The sequence below is a fragment of the Pseudophryne corroboree genome, chromosome 1, assembly GCF_028390025.1.
Source record: "Pseudophryne corroboree isolate aPseCor3 chromosome 1, aPseCor3.hap2, whole genome shotgun sequence".
NCBI lineage: Eukaryota > Metazoa > Chordata > Amphibia > Anura > Myobatrachidae > Pseudophryne > Pseudophryne corroboree.
Genome location: NC_086444.1, coordinates 593165802 through 593182630, shown reverse-complemented (window position 1 = coordinate 593182630; position 16829 = coordinate 593165802). Strand labels below are relative to the sequence as shown.

At 47.7% G+C, this 16829-nt stretch overlaps 1 protein-coding gene across 1 annotated transcript in view; it reads left to right on the top strand.

Annotated features, from left to right (window-relative positions):
- LOC135037288 (histone H3-like centromeric protein cpar-1) overlaps positions 1–16829 on the top strand; it is a 273082-nt gene that overhangs the window by 111109 nt on the left and 145144 nt on the right. Inside the window, exon 3 of the mRNA XM_063954543.1 lies at positions 10095–10202. Within this exon, the coding sequence (XP_063810613.1) occupies positions 10095–10202 (108 nt within the window). The remainder of the gene's footprint in view (positions 1–10094; positions 10203–16829) is intronic.

Genomic DNA, 16829 nt, shown 5'->3' with positions numbered 1-16829 from the left:
CTTGCAGGGGGCATGCAAATAGTGGAAGGCGCATGCTCTTCACGTCCAGTGTTGGGAAGGTCAGGCATCGCAAACGACACAATTGGACTCTCCTTGTGGATTTGGGATTTCAAAGAACGCACAGTTCTTTGCGGTGCTTTTGCCAGCTTGAGTCTTTTCAGTTTTCTAGCGAGAGGCTGAGTGCTTCCATCCTCATGTGAAGCTGAACCACTAGCCATGAACATAGGCCAGGGCCTCAGCCGTTCCTTGCCACTCCGTGTGGTAAATGGCATATTGGCAAGTTTACGCTTCTCCTCCGACAATTTTATTTTAGGTTTTGGAGTCCTTTTTTTTCTGATATTTGGTGTTTTGGATTTGACATGCTCTGTACTATGACATTGGGCATCGGCCTTGGCAGACGACGTTGCTGGCATTTCATCGTCTCGGCCATGACTAGTGGCAGCAGCTTCAGCACGAGGTGGAAGTGGATCTTGATCTTTCCCTAATTTTGGAACCTCAACTTTTTTGTTCTCCATATTTTATAGGCAGAACTAAAAGGCACCTCAGGTAAACAATGGAGATGGATGGATTGGATACTAGTATACAATTATGGACGGACTGCCACGGTTAGGTGGTATAAAAAAACCACGGTTAGGTGGTATATATTATAATAATAATACAATTATGGATGGACGGACTGCCTGCCGACTGCCGACACAGAGGTAGCCACAGCCGTGAACTACCGCACTGTACACTGGTTGATAAAGAGATAGTAGTATACTCGTAACAACTAGTATGACACTATGACGACGGTATAAAGAAAGAAAAAAAAATACCACAGTTAGGTGGTATATATTATAATAATAATACAATTATGGATGGACGGACTGCCTGCCGACTGCCGACACAGAGGTAGCCACAGCCGTGAACTACCGCACTGTACACTGGTTGATAAAGAGATAGTAGTATACTCGTAACAACTAGTATGACACTATGACGACGGTATAAAGAATGAAAAAAAAACCACGGTTAGGTGGTATATATTATAATAATAATACAATTATGGATGGACGGACTGCCTGCCGACTGCCGACACAGAGGTAGCCACAGCCGTGAACTACCGCACTGTACACTGGTTGATAAAGAGATAGTAGTATACTCGTAACAACTAGTATGACACTATGACGACGGTATAAAGAATGAAAAAAAAACCACGGTTAGGTGGTATATATTATAATAATAATACAATTATGGATGGACGGACTGCCTGCCGACTGCCGACACAGAGGTAGCCACAGCCGTGAACTACCGCACTGTACACTGGTTGATAAAGAGATAGTAGTATACTCGTAACAACTAGTATGACACTATGACGACGGTATAAAGAATGAAAAAAAAACCACGGTTAGGTGGTATATATTATAATAATAATACAATTATGGATGGACGGACTGCCTGCCGACTGCCGACACAGAGGTAGCCACAGCCGTGAACTACCGCACTGTACACTGGTTGATAAAGAGATAGTAGTATACTCGTAACAACTAGTATGACACTATGACGACGGTATAAAGAATGAAAAAAAAACCACGGTTAGGTGGTATATATTATAATAATAATACAATTATGGATGGACGGACTGCCTGCCGACTGCCGACACAGAGGTAGCCACAGCCGTGAACTACCGCACTGTACACTGGTTGATAAAGAGATAGTAGTATACTCGTAACAACTAGTATGACACTATGACGACGGTATAAAGAATGAAAAAAAAACCACGGTTAGGTGGTATATATTATAATAATAATACAATTATGGATGGACGGACTGCCTGCCGACTGCCGACACAGAGGTAGCCACAGCCGTGAACTACCGCACTGTACACTGGTTGATAAAGAGATAGTAGTATACTCGTAACAACTAGTATGACACTATGACGGTATAAAGAATGAAAAAAAAACCACGGTTAGGTGGTATATATTATAATAATAATACAATTATGGATGGACGGACTGCCTGCCGACTGCCGACACAGAGGTAGCCACAGCCGTGAACTACCGCACTGTACACTGGTTGATAAAGAGATAGTAGTATACTCGTAACAACTAGTATGACACTATGACGACGGTATAAAGAAAGAAAAAAAAATACCACGGTTAGGTGGTATATATTGTAATACAATTATGGATGGACGGACTGCCTGCCGAGTTCCGACTGCCGACACAGAGGTAGCCACAGCCGTGAACTACCGCACTGTACTGTGTCTGCTGCTAATATAGACTGGTTGATAAAGAGATAGTATACAATACATACAACAATATACTACTATACTGGTGGTCAGGCACTGGTCACCACTAGTCACACTGGCAGTGGCACTCCTGCAGCAAAAGTGTGCACTGTTTAATTTTAAATTAATATAATATTATGTACTCCTGGGGGCTCCTGCTATAACAACCTGCAGTGCTCCCCAGTCTCCCCCACAATTATTATAAGCTTTGCCTTTTATACATTGATGTGCAGCACACTGGGCTGAGCTGAGTGCACACAGACTGAGTCACACTGTGTGACTGGCTGCTGCTGTGTATCGTTTTTTTTCAGGCAGAGAACGGATATAGCAGAGAACGGATATATTATATTAAAATAAATAAAAGTTAACTAACAACAACTGCACTGGTCACTGTGGTAAACTCTGTCTGACTCTGCACAATCTCTCTCTCTCTTCTAATCTAATTTCTAATGGAGAGGACGCCGGCCACGTCCTCTCCCTATCAATCTCAATGCACGTGTGAAAATGGCGGCGACGCGCGGCTCCTTATATAGAATCCGAGTCTCGCGAGAATCCGACAGCGTCATGATGACGTTCGGGCGCGCTCGGGTTAACCGAGCAAGGCGGGAGGATCCGAGTCTGCTCGGACCCGTGAAAAAAACATGAAGTTCGTGCGGGTTCGGTTTCAGAGAAACCGAACCCGCTCATCTCTAGTATATACTCTGGACGACAGTCTCAGAGGTTCAGGAGTTGTAGTTAAAAAAGAGGTTCTAAAATCACGACAGATTGATGTCGATAAAAGTCCTGGAACTCCATGCATTTTACAATGCACTACATGCTTCGTTTTCAGTCTGACCAAGGGCAGTCAGACAATGCAACGGGAGTTGCATACACAACAACCAGGGAGAACCAAGAAGCCGCATGGCAATGCGGCAGGTAACTCGAATCCTTAATTGCCCAGAACACTATTATGTGATAAGGTCAACGGGGTTCATTCCGTGAGTGGACATCTAAGACAGATGATCTCAACCGTCAGGAGTTATATCCTGAAAACTGGACATTAAATCCAGAGGTGGTTCATATGTGAGTCCACAAAAGATTACCCTCAGGTATACATGATGGCATCTCGCCAAATTACAAAAGCTCTGTATGTGTACAAAACAACAGATCACAAGGGCAGTGGCGGTGGAGTGTTTCACATTCATGTGGTCATTCAGCATCGTGTATCTGGCTCCACCATTTTCCGCTGTTCTCTCCGTTGCCAAAACGGATCATAAGACAGTTCGTCACAGTCATACTGGTGATATCTCATGGGTTTCGGAGAGCTTGCTTCTCGAATCTCCAAGGAATACTGGCACACGATCTTGGCTGCTCATAATACGTCCAGCCTGTTACATCAGGGAACGTTCTTTTACCCATAGTTACCTATGTACCTATTACCTATGTACAGCAGCTGCGGTTGACGGGGTGAGGGTTCAGACCGCCCTCTTAAGAAATAGAGCGTTACAGTATCGGTTATACCAACCATGTTACGAGCTAGTAAGCCGCTTGAGGCAGCTCATTATTACAAAATTTTGTGTGCTTACATAGGTGGTAGACCTCCGAAGTTTCCGACATCATCCTTCAAGTTACCCGTATTCTGTTAAACGGGGTGGAATGGAAAACTGCGTTTATCTGCACTGAGGTTGCAGGTATCTGTGTGGTAAACTTATTTTCAAAGACGTTTGCCTCTATTGCGTCTGTACACACTTTTCTACAGGGTGTCATCAAAGTTCAGACTCTATTTATCCCACCTACAGCGCCAGGTGGCTTGAGGTTGGGTTCAGATTTCTTACAGTTTTCATATTTTGAACCCTTACAACAAATGGGGATTAAGTTTCTCACTTTGGAAAGCGTTTTTCATCTAGCCTTGGCTTCGGCAAGGGGTTTGTTTTCATATTTGGGTGCCTTGTATTCCAAGCCACCGTATTTCAGTTTTCTCATGACAAAGCAGATCTTCGGACGAATTCCGCTTTCGCAGTCTGCACATCAATATACTAATAGTGGTTCCTGTGTGGACAGCACATTCTAGAATTCTGAATGTGGTAAACGCATTATGCATTTATATATGTCCCGAACGTCTACAATACGTAATACGGATACGTTGTTTGTTCTCTATGATGCTGCCAACTGGGGTTAGCCAGTTCTCAGCAGACATTATCCAGTTGGATAATAATGACTACAAGTCAGGCTTACTTTAAGGCTAAGTTACAATCGCCTACGTCAGTAATAGCTCATCCCACAGGTTCTGTGGGAACGTCAGACCCAGCGGGTCGTGGAGCGTCTACGACGCGGCTACATAGCCTTCAGTGCACCACGTTGGTGCATGTTTACACGTTATGAATGGTAAGCGCCATCAGCATCTAGCTTTGGCTGCCTACTGTTACAAGTATCAAACAGCTCTCCCGCCCACGAGGGAAGCTTTGGTACGTCCCAAGAGTACTCCAGTGACCCCTAGTGGATGATAAAGAAAATAGGATTTTGGTACTTACCAGGTAAATCCTTTTCTTTGAATCCATAGGGGGCACTGGACGCCCACCCAGAGCAGTTTTATCTGGGTTGTTTTAAGCTCAAGGGAGCTTAGGGTAACAAGTTTTACTTGGTTGGTATTAAGCTCAGAGGAGCTTATGGTAACACATTTTCACCGATTGGTTCAAATTATAAAATTCTATCGGTTAAGGTGTCAACTGTTTAGTTGACAGTAAGGTTATGGGTCAACTTTGTTGTTGTCCGTTATGTTATAGGTATTCTCCATTGTCAACCTCTCTATATAGTTCCTGTTCGCTCAGTAAAAAACACTGAGGGAGTACACTGAGGTACTCGGGGATATGGAGGGGGGAGAGTCCTAAATTTAAATATTCAGTGCCTTTGTTCGGCTACGCCCGTCCATATCCCAAGAGTACTCCAGTGCCCCCTATGGATTCAAAGAAAAGGATTTACCTGGTAAGTACCAAAATCCTATTTTCTGTATAATATAGGATTTTATCACAAGATATACTGGCTGTGTATTTTTACTTGTGATTCATAGTCACACTATATATCTCTTGAACTCCCGGTTGGTGCTTCACACTTCACCGAGTGTTCTTGCTAGGTACAGTATATTGCTGCTAAACTTTGCATCAAGTTGCCCTATATTATGCACTTTGTTATGTCTGCTACACGTGGCAACGACGTTGGGGATTCTCCCACACTGCGTGGTAGTGAGGCCGCAGACGTGATGGAGGATAATATGGTGCTGAGAGTTCAGGTTCAGGGGGTTCCTTACCCCCCAGTAGGTCGGTAGCACCTGGGGCATCACAGGACCCACCTTGGGCTACGTTTTCTACACTGTTAAATACGCTTGTAACTAAATTGGCGCCCCCTGTGGGACCACCGATGCCACTGCAACAGTTTATGGTCCCTGCTATTAATCCGCCCGCCATGGGCAGATCAGATCTCCACTCAATTACTGCATTTGAACCGATCACTGACTAAATCTAAGTGAAAATCTCACCCAAGACTAAGTCATCTTCTAAATGGGCAATTACCTCCTCCCAATCCAATGCTATCCCAGGCATGTCCTCCGCCCGTTGATTCTTATGTGGCGCGTATGGTTTCCTCTGCTCTTCCAGTTACTACCGTCACCTCTCTGAAGGAACCGACGAATAGACGTGTGGAGGGTTGTTTAAAAGCGATTTATACCCTGACGACTGTGCATAGGCCAACCATTGCAGCAACTTGGGCTGCTGAAGCTGTTGAGGCGTGGGCTCAGGAGCTTGAGGCGGATTTGCCTTCCAATGCCTCTGAGCATGCTCGACAATGTCTCTCGTATATTACCACGGCTTCTTTGTACCATAAGGAAGCGGCCTCCGATGCCGGGGTGCTCGCGGCCAAGGTTGCTCTGCTACGTCTGTCTTGGCCAGATTCCAAGAAAACCCTGGAGGTGCTTCCTTTCAAGGGTGATATTCTCTTTGGAGAAAACCTGAATAAGATTGTGGCTGATCTGGCTACTGCTAGAACAGCTTGCCTACCTAGTACGCCACCTTCCGCACAGAAGGTTAAAAGTACTTTCCCTCGGCCCTTTCGTCCTCCAGGAAAAGCAAAAGGTCAGGCGTACCCAAAGCAAGCTCGTGCTTCTAGACCTGCAACGCCCAGACCGAAACTGACAAGCCTGCCGCATGACGGGGCGGGCCTCCCTCTGGGGGATCCCAGGGTGGGGGGCTGATTTCCAGTTTTGCCCGGGAATTGTTGAAGACCACTTAAGATACCTGGGTGAGGGAAGTCGTCGCTCCAGGATACGCCGTACCCTTGAAGAATCGTCCCCCTCATCGATTTTGTCTGACAGATGTGCCTCTGGATCCAGCAAAAGCAAACACTTTGCACTCGGTGGTACATTCCCTCCTGACCACAGGAGTGGTAGTACAGTTGCCTCTGGCTCAGAGAGACAAGGGGTACTATTCACCGCTGTCCCAAAACTGAACGGGTCCGTGGGGCCCATTCTCAATCTGAAGTCCTTGAACAAGCATGTGCGGGTCTCCAAGTTTTGTATGGAAACGCTGCGCTCTATTGTTCTGGCCTTGGAGCCTACCTATATATTCCTAATCCAGCAGTACCTGAAGTTTGCGATGGGCAACCTTCATTACCAAATTTGGGGGCGTTATCCTTTGGTTTGACAACGGCTCCCCAAGTTTTTACCAAAGTTATGGCGGTCATGACAGCTACACTCTGCCGTCAAGGGGTCAGGATCCTACCATACTTGGACAACTTGTTGATCCTGGCAAATTCCCCAGAACTTCTCCTGTGTCATCTCAATCTGACAGTCCAGTGCATGAAAGTCCACGGGTGGCTGATCAACTGGAAGAAATCCTCCCTGGTTCTTGCTCGGAGCATGATACATCTGGGGGCGTTATTGGACACTCACAACCAATGGTTGTTCCTGTCTCAGGAGAAATTCCTGAAACTTCAGAACAGGATTCGATGCTTCCTATCTCGTCTGCAAGTGGCGATACATTCGGCAATGCAATTGCTGGGTCTCATGGTGTCGGCTTTCGACGTGGTGGAGTATGCTCAATTCCACTCTCGCCCTCTGCAGAAGTTAATTCTGGCCAAGTGGGACGGCCTGCTTCATCGGATCAGATCTCACATAATTACATTGTCTCCGGAGGTCCGCCTGTTGCTGAGCTTGTGGCTTCAGGACCAACGATTGAGCAGGGGCCGACCCTTCTGGATATCCAACTGGGTCCTTCTGACGACAGATGCCAGTCTGAGAGGTTGGAACAACACTCTCTTCAGGGTCGGTGAACCAAGGAGGAGTCTCTGCTCCCGATCAATATTCTGGAACTGCGGGCAGTGTTCAACGCGTTGACAATGGCCCAGCATCTAATACAGAACAGACCTGTTCAAGTACAGTCGGACAACGCCACCACGGTGGTGTACATAAATCATCAAGGCGGCACTCGAAGCCGCATGGCAATGAGGGAAGTAGCACGGATTCTTCAGTGGGCGGAGCGCCATCTGCCGGCCATATCTGCAGTGTTCATTCCGGGCGTCCTGAACTGGGAAGCAGACTATCTCAATCGTCAGGACTTACACGCCGGCGAGTGGAGCCTCCATCCGGAGGTGTTTCAACTTCTCGTGGACACGTGGGGCCTTCCAGATGTGGATCTGATGGCGTCTCAACACAGTCACAAGGTTCCGGTCTTCGGAGCAAAGACAAGGGATCCTCAAGCTGCATTCGTGGACGCTCTGGCAATTCCATGGAACTTTCAGCTACCGTATGTGTTCCCTCTGGTGTCAGTCCTGCCCAGTGTGATAAGGAAGTTCAAGCAAAAAGGAGGAACCCTGCTTCTGGTCGCTCCAGCGTGGCCCAGACGTCATGGTTCTCCAATCTCCTGGGTCTCTTGTGGAATCGTCCCCTTCTACTTCCACAACAACCGGATCTCCTCGTTCAGTGCCCTTGTGTTTACCATGATTTGGCCAGGATGGCTTTGACGGCATGGCTCTTGAAACTTCCGTCTTGAGGGCCAAGGGTTTTTCTGAAGCGGTCGTTCAAACTATGTTGAAGGCCTGTATTCCGGCTTCTGCTCGGATTTACCATAGGGTCTGGAATGCTTACTTTACTTGGTGTGCGTCTCACAATCATGACGTTTTCAAGTTTAGTACGGCCAAGCTTTAGGCCTTTCTATAACAGGGCCTGGACTTAGGCCTGCGTCTGGCCTCCCTCAAGGTTCACATCTCTGCCTTGTCGGTTTGGTTTCAGAGAAAAATTGCTACCCTACCTGATGTACATACATTCACCCAGGGTGTGTTGCGGATTCAGCCTCCTTATGTGCCATCTGTGGCTCCTTGGGACTTGTCGTGGTTTTGGAGTCCTTGCAAGAGTCTCCGTTTGAGCCTCTTGCCTCTGCTGACCTTAAGTGGCTTTCCCTTAAGGTCCTATTCTTGCTGGCGATTGCTTCAGCTAGTAGGATCTCGGACTTGGGTGCCTTATCCTGTAAGTCTCCCTATTTGATTTTTCACCGTGACCGGGCGGTTCTTAGAACGCGTCCAAGTATTTTACCTAAGGTGGTGTCTTCCTTCCACCTTAACCAGGAGATTATGGTTCCGGCCTTTAATTCTCCTGAGTTGTCTACCAAAGAGCTCTCCGTAGCTATGTGAAGAGAACTTTTTCCACTCGGAAATCTGATTCTCTTTTTGTATTGTTTGTTTTTCACAAATGTGGCTGGCCTGCTTCCAAGCAGACTTTGACCAGATGGATTAGAATGGTGATTGCACATGCTTATGTACAGGCTAGTCGTCTGGTTCCTGCTACCATCAAAGCCCATTCTTCTCGGTCGGTTGGACCTTCTTGGGCGGTCCGCCGTGGTGCGACCCTTGAACAATTGTGCAAGGCGGCAACGTGGTCCTCAGGGAACACGTTTGTAAGGTTCTATGCCTTCGATACCGCCGCTTCCCAGGATGCTTCCTTTTGACGCCAGGTGCTCATGCCCGCTACAGTGCATCCCCTCAGATGAGGAACTGCTTTAGGACATCCCCGATGTGAATCCTTGTGGAACCCAGTGTATCCCGCAGCAGAAAACGAGATTTATGGTAAGAACTTACCGTTGTTAAATCTCTTTCTGCCGAGGTACACTGGGCTCCACAAGGTGCCCACCCGGACGCACTTAGCTTCTTTGGGTTGGTATTGGCATAGCCGCTGACACCCTCTCCTGCGGTGAGTGTGTGGTGTAATTGGCTACGAGCGATTGTCATCTCTGGTACCTGCTATTGCTTTGGGCTGGAAACTGAGCTCCTGTGCATGGAGGCGGGTGTATAGAGGAGGCGGCGCTGTGCATCTTGGGAACAGTCAAAAGCTTTGAGCCTGTTGGTGCCTCGGATCAAGATCCTACTCTACACCCCGATGTGAATCCTTGTGGTGCCCAGTGTACCTCGCAGAAAGATATTTAACAACGTTAAGTTCTTACCATAAATCTTGTTTTATGGGCAGTACAGATGGTGTTATGGTTTGCATTACTGCCTCACAGCACTGAGGTCATGGGTTCGATTAACTATGTGGAGTTTGTATATTTTCCCATACTTGCATGGGTTTCCTCCGGGTACTCCGGTTTCCTCCCACGATCCAAAAATGTACTGGTAGGTTAATTGGATCACAATAAACTTAACCCCAGCATGAATGTGTGCATGTGCGCAAGTGGTAGGTAATATAGATTGTATGCTCCACTAGGGCAGGGACTGATGTGAATGGCCAAATAGTCTTTATAAAGCGCTGCGGAATATGTGTGCGCTATATGAATAACAATAATAAATAAATATAAATAATTTGCTTTTGCAGAGTTGGTTTTGGACAACACAGGGTCTGAAGACATTGTTATCCGAAGGAAGGCGAACTATGCGAGGAGGGTGCCTCCACCTGACGCAGAATCAACAAGTGCCCCTCAAAGTAAGAGGAAGTTGCTCTTTGTTTTTTAAATAGAGTTTGTTTATTCGAAAAAGGATCACCAATACAGACATATCATTAGACATGGGAAATCGCATAGTACAGGATAAGCAATGCAACAGTTTATAGCATGTGTGAACTCCAAAAGTAAGATACATAACATTACATGTACAATTGCTCCCACATTATTATTAAGCTCACGGTGCAATAAAGATCTAATGTCCGTAAACAGGTTATAAATCACATGTTAGACATTTTTAATTTTCTCCCCAGTTATTTAACAATTAAAACTCCAACTAGTAGGCCGTAACATAGTCTACAGAAACTTCTAGAACATAAAGAATAGGAAAGGAAGAAAAGAGAGATAAAGAAAAAACAACAAGAAGCAGTATTACAATAAACAGGTGAGGTATAAAGAGTAACGGTGAATATCACGACCTGGCCCTGCATGAACCCAGGACACACACCACCACCAGGGTACAGTGTGTCTCATACCGCAAGGGCGGGAGAGGAGTATACAGAAGTAATCCAAGGGGACCATATTTTCTCATATTTAGAAATGGCAATATTTTTCATGTATATATAGTGGTCTTTAAGGAGAGTGTCATTAACCAAAGCCTTAAAGGCTGATACAGAAGGGCTATGCGGTGCCATCCATGTCCGCGCGATGCACACTTTGGCCAGGGCACAAATACTACGAGCATAAAGGCCCTCCCACTTGGACTCCGAAGCAGGCCCCCCCATTCCCAGTACACAGAATCTCAAAGTCAACATACTCCCAGGCATCCCCGTGTGCTCCAGAATCGACCTGACCCCAGACCAAAACACCTGAATGGATGGACACTCCCACACAAGGTGCCAAAAGGATTCCCCATCGGCTCCACATTTAGGGCAAACAGCTGTAGTGCCAGCCCCAAACCTGGCCAACCGAGCCGGTGTCATATAGGATCTGTGCAAAATAAAGAGGTGTATTTGTTGAAATCGGAGTGACTTAGTCACCATACCTGGGTACTCCAGGGCAAGCTCCCAGTCCTCCTCGCCTATGGGGCCCAGATCACACTCCCAACGCACACGGAGTCCCGAGAGAGGGTCTGCATGAAGTGTTTTTAATAGGTACGAGTAGGTAAAAGAAATCACCTTAACCCGTCCCAACGAACTTAAAAAGGTCTTTATGGGGAAATGGAGGAGCGCCAGGGGTGAGTCCCGAAATTGTGATTGTAAGGCGTGTCGGAGTTGTAGGAATCTAAAAAAATAAGAATTAGGTAGACCAAATTCCTCCTTTAACTGCTGAAACAATTTCAGCGTACCATCACTGTACGGTTGGGATATAGAGACAATGGAGTATGGAACCCACACCACCCTGCCCTCGAGGGCCCCCAGCTCGGGTAGTGAAGTAGAGTGCCAGAGGGGAGTATCCGGGTCCAGGTCATCAAACCCAAGCAGATTCCTCAAAGCGAGCCAGATCTTCATGGACTGGAAGACAATAGGGGGAGAGTACCGAAAAACAGTCCCACTCAGCAAAACCTGCACCGGAGAGAGGCCCGGATAGTAGCACTGGAGAAACGCCCATTGTAAAGTGCCGGCATCCCCGCCCTGTATCAAGGTGCTAAGATGTGATAACTGAGACGCAAAGTAGTACATTTGAAAGTTAGGTAAGGCTAAACCTCCATCAGCTTTTAGCCTAGTGAGGGTATTCAGCTTTATAGTAGGCCTTTTGTTGGCCCAGATCAAGGATGATAATATACCATTCAGTTTCCTAAAAAATGCCAGGAAGATATATACCGGGGATTACAAAACAATGTATAATAGTTTGGGTAGAATTATCATTTTAATGAGACTAACCCTGCCAGTCACTGTCAGCGGAAGCTTGCACCAAGCTCTCGACTTGCGTATAATCAGTTGCGTCAGTGGGTCTAGGTTCAGGGGTATAAAATCAGAAGGGTTATTTGTGACTTGAATTCCAAGATATTTAAACTGATCTGTCCAGCATAGCGGCAAGCAGAGCTTCGGGACCTGGGGAGTAGAACCAATGACGGGCATATTAAGTGACTTGGGCCAGCTGATACGGAGACCAGAAAAGCCACCAAATTCCTCAATGATCTGCAGCAAAATAGGCATATCAACAGCATAATCATGTAGAAATAACAGCAGGTCATCCGCATAAAGGGTAATTTTGTCTACACAAGGGCCCGTAGCGATTCCCCCAATGTCCGGGTGTGTCCTAATCAGGCAGGCCAGAGGCTCTATGGCTATAGCAAATAGGGCAGAGGAGAGGGGGCACCCTTGTCTAGTACCCCGAGACAGGGTAAAGGAGGACGAAATGTAACCATTAACCAAGATCCTGGCACTCGGATTTTGATATAGCAGTCTGATCCATTGTATGAAGTTAGGGCCAAAAGGACCATGGGGTATAGACGGTATCCGCAGGAGCTTGGGCACACTAAAAAGACTTTGACTGGGTGTGAACTGGCTCCTCCCTCTATGCCCCTCCTCCAGACCTCAGTTATAGGAACTGTGCCCAGGAGAGACGGACATTTAGAGGAAAGGATTTTTGTTACACTAAGGGCGAGAAACATACCAGCTCACACCACAAACATACCGTACAACTGGAGCAGCATGGAAACCAGATAACAGTATGAACTATCAACAGCAACAAGCTGAATACAACTGATACACAAACCTCGTGTAACCGAAAAAATCAGTATCAATACAACTGCAAGTAACAGTCCTCACTGGGATGGGCGCCCAGCATCCTATACGGACTAAGAGAAAAGGATTTACCAGTAGGTATTAAAATCCTATTTTCTCTTACGTCCTAGAGGATGCTGGGGACTCCAAAAGGACCATGGGTTCTATACCAAAGCTTCAGACCGGGCGGGAGAGTGCGGACGACTCTGCAGCACCGAATGAGCAAACATGAGGTCCTCATCAGCCAGCGTATCAAACTTGTAGAACTTAGCAAAAGTGTTTGAACCTGACCATGTAGCTGCTCGGCAAAGTTGAAGAGCCGAAACCTCTCGGGCAGCCGCCCAAGATGAGCCCACCTTCCTGGTAGAATGGGCCTTCACCAACTTCGGCAACGGTAGCCCAGCCGAAGAATGAGCGTGCTGAATCGTATTACAAATCCAGCGTGTAATAATCTGCTTAGAAGCCGGATTTCCAATCTTGTTGGAAGCATACAGGACAAACAGAGCTTCAGTTTCTCTGACGTCCTAGTGGATGCTGGGAACTCCGTAAGGACCATGGGGAATAGACGGGCTCCGCAGGAGATTGGGCACTCTAAAAGAAAGATTAGGTACTATCTGGTGTGCACTGGTTCCTCCCTCTATGCCCCTCCTCCAGACCTCAGTTAGAATCTGTGCCCGGCCAGAGCTGGATGCACTTAGTGGGCTCTCCTGAGCTTGCTAGAAAAGAAAGTATTTGTTAGGTTTTTATTTTCAGTGAGATCTGCTGGCAACAGACTCACTGCTACGTGGGACTGAGTGGAGAGAAGCAAACCTACCTGCTTGCAGCTAGCTTGTGCTTCTAAGGCTACTGGACACCATTAGCTCCAGAGGGTTCGAACACAGGGCCCGTCCTCGATCGTCCGTTCCCGGAGCCGCGCCGCCGTCCCCCTTGCAGAGCCTGAAGACAGAAGAAAACGGATGAAATCGGCGGCAGAAGACTCCGGTCTTCATTAAGGTAGCGCACAGCACTGCAGCTGTGCGCCATTGCTCCCACAGCACACCACACACTCCGGTCACTGTTGGGTGCAGGGCGCTGGGGGGGGGGGGCGCCCGGCGCCCTGGGCAGCAATTAGATTACCTTTTGGCACAATATGCATATAATACAGTTTATAAAACTGTATATGTGCAAAAAACCCCGCCATTAACTTTATGCAAAACGCGGGAGAAGCCGGCCACTGAGGGGGCGGGGCCTTCTTCCTCAGCACACCAGCGCCATTTTCTCTTCACAACTCCGCTGGAAGGACGCTCCCCAGGCTCTCCCCTGCAGTATACAGTACAACAAGGGTAAAAAAGAGAGGGGGGGCACATAAATTTAGGTGCAAATGTGATATAAGCAGCTATTGGGAAAAATCACTCTTTTTAGTGTAATCACTGTGTTATATAGCGCTGTGGTGTGTGCTGGCATACTCTCTCTCTGTCTCCCCAAAGGACTTTGTGGGGTCCTGTCCTCAGTCAGAGCATTCCCTGTGTGTGTGCGGTGTGTCGGTACGGCTGTGTCGACATGTTTGATGAGGGTTACGTGGAGGCGGAGCAGGGGCAGATAAGTGTGGTGTCACCCCCGACGGGGCCGACACCGGAGTGGATGGATATGTGGAAGGTATTAACCGACAGTGTCAACCCCTTACATAAAAGGTTCGATGATGCAGGCTTGGGACAGCCGGGACCTCAACCCGCGCCTGCCCAGGCGTCTCAGAGGCCATCAGGGGCTCATAAACGCCCGCTAGATCAGATGGCAGACACAGATGTCGACACGGAGTCTGACTCCAGTGTAGATGTGGATGAGACAAATGTACAGTCCACAAGGGCCATTCGATGCATGATTACTGCAATGAAAAATGTGTTGCACATTTCTGACATTAACCCGGTTACCACCAAAAAGGGTATTATGTTTGGGGAGAAACAGCAGCCAGTGACTTTTCCCCCATCTGATGAGTTAAATGAATTGTGTGAAGAAGCGTGGTGTTCCCCTGATAAGAAACTAGTGATTTCTAAGAGGTTACTGATGGCGTACTCTTTCCCGCCAACGGATAGGTTACGTTGGGAAACATCCCCTAGGGTGGACAAGGCGCTCACGCGCTTATCAAAAAAGGTGGCACTGCCGTCTCAGGATACGGCCGCCCTAAAGGAGCCTGCGGATAGAAAGCAGGAAGCTATCCTGAAGTCTGTATATACACACACAGGTACTATACTGAGACCTGCTATTGCTTCAGCATGGATGTGTAGTGCTGCAGCAGCATGGTCTGATACCCTGTCAGACAACATTGAGTCCCTCGACAGGGATACTATTTTGCTAACCATAGAACATATAAAGAACGTTGTCTTATATATGAGGGATGCACAGAGAGACATTTGCCGGCTGGCATCTAGAATTAATGCAATATCTGTCACGGTCCGGCGGGAGACTGTGCAGAGGAGCCGGCTCTTACCTGTCCGGTCCCTTTGGAGAGGACCAGCTGGCGGAGGTGCGGGCTGCTGGCGTCGGGCAGGGTGTGCTGGGAGGACAGGCAGGGGCACTGTTTGGCAGCTCAGCAGACTGGCAGCATGTTAGCAGTGCTGCTGTGGAGCAGGGCTTCTGTGAACAGGCTGGGCTGTGTTCCCGGTGACCATCTTGGATGTGGGCAAAAAGCCTGTCTTGCCCACACTTCACCAATTTATCACTTCCCTGTGGGCAATTAGCTCTAGCAGCTGCTATAAGACAGGAAGGCCTGGAGGAGGGAAATTGCCAGTGCAACGTCTTTCACAGTATCTGTGAAGCTAGTTCTCTGTGCTCCTGCAGCATCTCCAGTGTCAGGTTCTTGTTACAGCAAATTACCCAAGCCTCCTGATTTAGCCTTACGCAGACTGCCGACTCTGTTCCCGTGTCCTTCCCAGCTACCTGTTCTGGACACTGCAGTAACCAGCCTTCGGAATTTCTCTTTAAAGTACTGGGTCACGGTTCCGGTATCCTCAGCCACCTGCTAACCTACAGTAGTATCTCTATTCACCTGTCTTTGGCGAACTCTGTTAAACTATTCCAAGTAATAAATGCGCAAGACCTTCATCCGTCCCGCTCGTTTGTTATTCAGAGATCCAAGTGCACCAGAATCATCTTCCCCAAATCCGGATCCACAAGAATCCTCAGACGTGACAGTTTGCACTGGCCATTTGGATCCAGGAACTGGACAGGATTCTGGCTCGGATCTCCTACACAGCATAGTGAGGCGTCTGGAGGGATTGGATAATTCACAGCGACATTTGGCGCAGTGCCTCCAGGAGATATCCACTCGGCAGGATTCCATCCAAGCCTCTCTAGCGAATACTACTCCTGTCCGTCGACCGGAGTCACAAGTTTCTCAGGCCGTTCCGGCGTCATTGGGGTCATCACCGTCCTCTCTCCGTTTGCCAACCCCCAACAAGTTCGACAGGAACTCTAAACTCTGTCGTGGATTCCTTAATCAGTGCGATGTGCACTTTACGTTACAGTCAGCCAATTTCCCAACGCAAAAGGCGAAGGTGGCGTACATAGTCTCCTTACTCTCAGGGGCAGCCCTGGAATGGGTCTCACCGCTCTGGGAGAGAGATGATGCTCTGCTGAGTGACTTTCCAAAATTCCTAGCCACTTTTAGGAAGATCTTTGATGAACCGGGACGCTCGACATCAGCATCCATTGAGATTATGCGTCTACGCCAAGGGAATAGGCCAGTCGGCCAGTATATCATTCAGTTTCAAACCTACGCCTCTGAACTGCAATGGAATGAGGAAGCTTTGGTTGCAGTATTTTGGAGTGGCCTTTCTGACCGTTTGAAGGATGATCTAGCGACTCGAGACTTACCACCAAAACTGGATGACCTCATTTCATTATGTAACAAAGTCGATCTACGATTCCGGGAGAGGCAGGCCGAAAAAAGCAAGGGCGATCGCTATC